General features: G+C 46.4%; 1 protein-coding gene across 1 annotated transcript in view; it reads left to right on the top strand.

Moving 5' to 3' along the window:
• The window catches only part of LOC114028759 (myosin-7-like), a 36077-nt gene that overhangs the window by 16090 nt on the left and 12794 nt on the right, over positions 1-7193 (top strand). Inside the window, 7 exon segments of the mRNA XM_027843021.1 lie at positions 573-663; positions 2728-2764; positions 2767-3116; positions 3925-4051; positions 4334-4452; positions 5419-5615; positions 6373-6556. Coding sequence (XP_027698822.1) covers positions 573-663; positions 2728-2764; positions 2767-3116; positions 3925-4051; positions 4334-4452; positions 5419-5615; positions 6373-6556 — 1105 coding nt within the window.

The raw sequence follows: 7193 nt of genomic DNA, 5'->3' as shown, positions 1-7193 counted from the left end.
CCAAAAATAAAACAAAACAAAAAAAAACCCCCCAAACTCCCAAAGGGTTTAAGTGACTTGTTCCAGATTACACAGCTAGTTAGTCACAGAATCTTGACTTGAACTCAGGTTTACTGACTCTTAGGCAAAAGGTCTTTCCTCTATGATAGTGTCCAATTCTCAATGTATAGAACTGTGAGTATAGAAGATGTAGGTGACTGGGCTTCTTCTGTAGTAACTTCAGTATACCCTAAAGGTATCTGTCACCTTTCCATAAGTTCAGTAGTTTCAGGCGTGTCCAACTCTTTGTGACCCGATTTAGGGTTTTCTTGGCAAAGATATAGGAGTAGTTTGTCATTTTCTTCTTCAGCTCATTTTAGAGATGAAGAAACTGAGGCAAACTGGGTTAAATGACTTGCCCAGGGTCATACAGCTAGTAAGTATCTGAGGCCAGTTGTCAACTCAGGAAAATGGGTCTTCCTGACTTCAGGCCCAGCAATCTATCCACTGCAGCACCTAGCATAAGTAGTGAGGTCCTTTCAAAACACCTGCCTATTGTCTCTCTCTTATCCTCACACCTTCCTTTTCTACAGGAAGGACTTTGAACTGAATGCTCTTAATGCAAGAATTGAGGATGAGCAAGCTCTGGGCAGCCAACTGCAGAAGAAACTCAAAGAACTCCAGGTAAGGCCTGGGAATAAGGTGGGCACATGAGTCATGAGGCACAGAAACCCTTTGCCTAGTTCTTGGCTTCCCCAACCAGTCCTTCCATAGCTCCCTTGGTTCATATGATTAGACCTTGTTGGATAAGGTTGAGGACTAGAACTCCATCATGAACCAGTCAAGAAGAAAATGGAGATACACCAACAATCCCAAGAAGGATTATCAAGCCCTTTTCTGGATGAAAAGCAGGAACTTGCTTGTTATACTTAGCCTCAACAGGCACCATCTTTATACTGAGTTAGGTTGTGGGTAGGGGGAACGAGTCATCACAAAATGGACACCCAACCCACCAGACAGGGTTCTAACTTGCTTTAAAGCTCAACATGGTGGGAATTCAGAGGATGTCAGAACTAGAAGGAAACTTAGAGAACATCTAACCCAAGTCTCTCATTTTTACAACTGAGGAAACTAAGGCTCAGGACTTAACTTAAATCACTTAAACTTAAGTGATTTTCCAATGACCTTTCAGGTAATAAGTAATATGTTCAAGATTTGAACCTGGGTTAACTGACTACCAATCCAGGTTGAGTAGACCATGTTACTTACTCCTTTCCTCCTGAGGACAGTACTATTGCCTGATATTACTAGAACCTCCTTAGGGAGGACATTGAAGTCTACTTATCCTGCCATGGCAATGGGAACAAGTGAACTGCAACTCTTGCCAGTAATAGCCATTCATACACTTGTAGTCTATCACCTCCCTCCTTCCCTTGGGCCAAAGAAACCAAGAGGCTTTTCTCCACTGGCTTATATTTCCCAGAATTATTGTCTGAGTTCTCTCCTTCTTTCCTTTCCATTCTCATGACAGATTCAGAATTCTCAAATTAGAAGGCCCTTAGCAATCATTGAATCAACCCGAGTACCACTTATCTTTCATTTCACTGTTCTGTCACTTAACCTTTATCGCTTCTCATAGAATCAGAGATTTAGAACCTTCTGGTCCAACTTCCTCATTTTATAGTTGAGGAAACAAAGTCTAAAGAGTTTCAATGACTTGCCCAAGTTTACACAGATGATATGTGGTAGAGGATGGATTCAAATCCTCTCTTATCCTCTTCCTCCCTCTCATTTTCTCTTTATTCCAAAAATGTCTACAAAAACTCAACAATGGGCTTTGCCTACTCTCACTGTTCTTCTCCACAACAGTATTTGGCCAGTGATAGGATAAAATTAGACCTATTTTCTTGATTTCCAGGAATTAATGTTGAAAATGATGATGGTTTTGAACGCAGGCAAAAGAAAGCCTTCTCAAGAAGGGGCTGGTCAGGGGCAGCTAGGTGGCGCAGTGGATAGAGCACCAGCCCTGGATTCAGGAGGACCTGAGTTCAAATCCAGCCTCACACACTTAACACTTACTAGCTGTGTGACCCTGGGCAAGTCACTGAACCCCAATCGCCTCAAGAGTATGACCTTTCCATATCTCTAAAGGCTAATGCTTCAACCTGATTCTTTGACTTTTAAAAAGTTCTAGATCAGATTGTTGGTCCTTCGGTCTTCAGTAAGAGATACAGGACTCCCCCCGTCCCATTCGAGACACTACAAAAATATTTTAAATGGCAATCACAGACCTCTGAACAAAGGACTTCAAGAGCTAGTTTCAATATCTTTCATTCTGTAAGCAGTGTGTTATCCTCCAAAGTCTTCTCTAAAAAAATGAAGGTCCATTTCAAGGTGATTTTCAGAAGTGCTTAGATCCTATAGAATTTAGGCCTCAGGGATGCTATAGTCAGAGAGGCAATGTGGCAGAGTGGATAGAGTGCTGGACATTAAGTCAGAAAGACCTAGATTCAAATCCCACCTCCAATACTTACTGTGTAAGTCACTTGATGTCTCTGAGCCTCAGTTTCCTTATATATAAAATGAAGGCTGGGTTCAGCATGACCTCATAAATCCTTTCTAGCTCTAAATTGATGATCCTATAACTTTTAGAACATGACAAATTAGAACTTAGACGCTGACTTGGGAGTTCCATAATGGAAGACTCTGCATCTCTGAGTAAGTAACATCTCTTCTCTCTGTCCCCAGGCTCGAATCGAGGAGCTGGAGGAGGAGCTGGAAGCAGAGAGACAGCCCGGGCCAAGGTGGAGAAGCTGCGCTCAGACTTATCCCGGGAGCTGGAGGAGATCAGCGAGAGGCTGGAGGAGGCCGGAGGGGCCACCTCTGTCCAGATCGAGATGAACAAGAAGAGGGAGGCGGAGTTCCAGAAGATGCGGAGGGACCTGGAAGAGGCGACGCTGCAGCACGAGGCCACGGCGGCCGCCCTGCGCAAGAAGCACGCAGACAGTGTGGCCGAGCTGGGAGAGCAGATCGACAATCTGCAGAGGGTGAAGCAGAAGCTGGAGAAGGAGAAGAGCGAGTTCAAGCTGGAGCTGGATGATGTCACCTCCAACATGGAGCAGGTCATCAAGGCCAAGGTGAGAGCTCAGGGGCAGCGAGGTGGCGCAATGCATAGAGCACTGGCCCTGGAGTCAGGAGGACCTGAATTCAAATCTGGCCTCAGACCAGACACTTGACACTTACTAGCTGTGTGACTCTGGGCAAGTCACTTAACCCCACTTGCCTCACCAAAAAAAAAAATAAAATGAACATATCAAGGTGAGAGTTCTATGAAGGAGGTGGGCGTGGCTGGGCCTCTCGTCCTCCATTTCCTCTACCTGGCTCCAGCTACTCACCATCTCTTCTCCATTTCATTTCTTCTTTCTGTGAATCAATCTTGACATCCACTTTTTTATCTCCCGTGTGTTTCTTCTCATCCTTCTCTGACTGTTTCTTCTTTCCTTGATCATAAGCAGATAGGTGGCACAGTAGATACAGCATGGGGGTTGGACTCATAAAGATTTGAGTTCAAATCCAACCTCAGATGCTTACTAGCTGTGAGACGCTGTGCAAGTCACTTAACCTCTGTCTGCCTCTGTTTCCTCATATGCAAAATGAGGACAATAATAGCACCTACCCCATAGGGTCATTGTGAGGATCAAATGAGTTAACCTATGTAAAGTACTTTGCAAATCTGAAAGCATTATATACTCTCTTTCTTCTTTCATCTTCTTGTCTTTCTCTACTCAACACCTTCCCTTTCTCCAACTGTTTCTCTTGTTCATTAACTCTTTCCCTTAGTGTCTCTTTGGCTATGCTTTCTCCAGCTTCAATGCCTCACTCTTGGGGCCCAAATCTTTACACCACATCCTATCCTCCATTCTTCATTGCTCTCTCCAATATCAGGCTAACTTGGAGAAGATGTGCCGAACCCTAGAAGACCAAATGAATGAGCATCGGAGCAAGGCAGAGGAGACACAGCGTTCTGTCAATGACCTCACCAGCCAAAGGGCCAAGTTGCAGACAGAAAATGGTGAGGCTGGGCTAGGCTGAGCTGGGGTGCTGTGAAGGGTGAACACTCTCCCCCACAACATGAACAGGCTTGGGCCGCCTCATTCCCTAAATCAGTCACATTACTAGGTAGGCCCACAAGGTCACCACCACCAGCACCACCCCCCTAAACACACACACCCCCTACACATCCCTGTTCCAAATCACTCCAGAGATCTGAGACTAAGGGTGAAGACAGGGTTTTGGATAGGAAAGGGGGATTACTGACCTTCAGGAGTTAAATACGCGCTCTCTCCTTCCCCAGGTGAGCTGTCCCGCCAGCTGGATGAAAAGGAAGCTCTGATCTCCCAGCTGACTCGAGGCAAACTCACCTACACCCAACAAATGGAAGATCTCAAGAGGCAACTGGAAGAGGAGGTCAAGGTGAGGCTTGTGACTCCTCATCCATGTCCAGTCCCCTAAGCACTCTTCTGGTGGAGAGCAGAAATTAGCAACTACCTCAACTCCCCCATTTCCCTCAGTCCCCAGGATGAGACCTACCCCCTGCCTATTGCTTCCCCAGACCTCCCAAAGGAATGTATCCCAAGGGATGCTTGGCCCCTGCCGATCCAGTAACCCCTCAGTTCTCTCCGTCTCATTCACCAACTTGAGCTCAACAGAGGCTTCTGTTCCCAATCATTGAGTATGAAGGATTTAGAAATGATCTAGGGAAAGAAGGAGAGTGAATAGATAAATAGCTGAGGACGAAAAGAAATGGAGAGACAGCAAGAATGGGAGGAACGAACACCCTTGGTGGAACGTGAAGATGCAATATAGTCTCTGAAGTCAAAAGATATAGCTTTGAACCCTGGCTCAACTACTTACTATGTAACCTTGGCCAAGTGTCATAGTGTTTCTTGGCCTTCGTTTCCTCATCTGGAAAACGAGGGGGTCAGACTAGGATCTTGAAGAGTCTACCAGCTCTAAATCCTAGAGACAGCATGGAATGGTGAATAGAATGCTGAACTTGGAGTCAGGAAGACCCAGGCTCAAAACGCACCTCAGATACATCCCAGCTATTTGACCCTGGCAAGCTACTTAATGTCTGTACCTCAGTTTCATCGTCTGTAAGATAAGGAGGTTGGACTCAATAGCCTTTGAGGACCCTTCTAGCTCTCAATCTGTGATCCTGTGACATCGAGTAAATTCTCAGTAAATACTTGTGGATTTGTTTAACGTATTGACTGGGGATAAGGACTAAGGGTGGACTCCGAGAAGTTAATAGTAAGGAAACTAACGAGAAAAAAGAAAGCTATCATGGGGGATGGAACATAGGATTTATCCTCACTACTACACCCAGAAATGGATCACATACATATTCTCTTCCTTTTCCACCAACCCTACTCCCAGGCGAAGAATGCCCTAGCGCATGCCCTGCAGTCAGCCCGCCACGACTGCGACCTCCTGAGGGAGCAGTATGAGGAGGAGACTGAGGCCAAGGCTGAGCTGCAGCGTGTCCTGTCCAAGGCCAACTCAGAGGTGGCACAGTGGAGGACCAAGTACGAGACGGACGCCATCCAGAGGACTGAGGAGCTAGAGGAGGCCAAGTGAGTCCCTGGGGTCTCCCCAGTCCCCCTGTCTCACTAATTAGAGCATAAACAAGGCTCAGGACTCAGGGGCCAGACTTCTCTTCAAAAAGCTCTTTGGGGGTGAGAAACAAATCCCTTCCCCTGCTCCTGCATCTTCTCCTCTCAGGGAAGCTTTTTGCTCGCGTTATGTTTTGGATTTGAATATAAGACGAACAAAAGGTTTGTCTGTGTGCAGAGAGTTACAACATGTAACAGGGCACTGAAGCCCTGGGAAGGGTTGCGTGGCTGAGAATATAAAAAATGTACTTTTCCATCATATTTTTTATCTAGAACTTCACACCAGATTGTAAAGGTTTTTTGAGTGTGGTGTTGGTGTTCCTTAAGTCAATGTCATGGAGATTCTGTGTCATTTTTGTGTGCTCTAGATTGTGCTGGTACCTGTTCTAGGATTATCTGTTCTAAGTTACTCTAGCAATGGATCACTTAGCTCCTCTTTCAGTCACTATGCCATTTGATCACTCTGATGCCTGACTGAAGATTGTTCTAGGTCTCTCTAAGAAGGGTTCTAAGGCTCTCAGTAACTGCTGGTCTTGAGTCACTGGTGCTGTTTGTGTGTTGCCTAGATCACTCTGGTACTTAGCCTCAGGCTGCTCTAGGTTTCTCTAACAAGGTCCTAGATTTATCATGTGGCCTTGCAGGCCATAGGAGTGCCCAGGAATCATTTCCCGGAAGATTCATGCTGCTTCGCTTTGCCTCTCACCTCCACCCTGGGCAGGAAGAAGCTGGCCCAGAGGCTACAAGATGCAGAGGAGGCCGTGGAGGCTGTGAATGCCAAGTGCTCATCCCTAGAGAAGACCAAGCACCGACTGCAGAATGAAATCGAGGACCTAATGGTGGATGTGGAACGGTCCAATGCTGCCGCTGCTGCTCTGGACAAGAAACAGAGGAACTTTGACAAGGTGAGCACAGGCAGGATGGAGAGGGACTGCCACAGGGTCAGAGGGCTCATCCAATACAAGCTTTAGAGTTTGAAGGGATGTTAAAGGACGTTTATGGCAATGCCTTCATCTTACAGATGAAGAAATTAACTTGCCCAGTGTCACGCAGGTATCAGGTGGTAAATCCGGGGTTCAATTCCACCTGCTATGACTCCAGATTCAATCCTTTTTATTGGGTGGGCCATGCTAAAGATGAAGAAGGAAAGAAAGATAAGGGGGTAGAATCTCTACAATGGGGATAGAAGAGAAGAGAAAGAAGAGAAAGCTAGATAAGAGTAAAAAGGTCCAAAGAAGACCATAGAGAAGCTGAGCGATGCCCAGAGGGAAGAGCCCAGGCATGGAGAAGGAGGCAAAGAGAGAGATTGGGGGAGAGGAAGCCAAGAGGATGGGGAGATGGGAGGCTGGGAGTGCCAAGGAAGATGAAGGCAAGGAAGGTGAGGGTGTAGAAGAGAAATGGGCCAGGGAGTGGGTATGGAAGGAGGCCCAGGAATAGGGCTGAGGGGAGGGCAGCCTGGAGACTTTGTTGAGTGAGCCAGTCCCCATCCTTGGTCCTTGATAAGATTCAGAGAAACTTGGACAAGGTGTGGAAGAAAAGGAG

This window comes from Vombatus ursinus, unplaced genomic scaffold (assembly GCF_900497805.2).
Source record: "Vombatus ursinus unplaced genomic scaffold, bare-nosed wombat genome assembly UNPS02014894.1, whole genome shotgun sequence".
NCBI lineage: Eukaryota > Metazoa > Chordata > Mammalia > Diprotodontia > Vombatidae > Vombatus > Vombatus ursinus.
The sequence above is the reverse complement of the archived record's forward strand: the minus strand, read 5'-3'. Positions and strand labels throughout refer to the sequence as shown.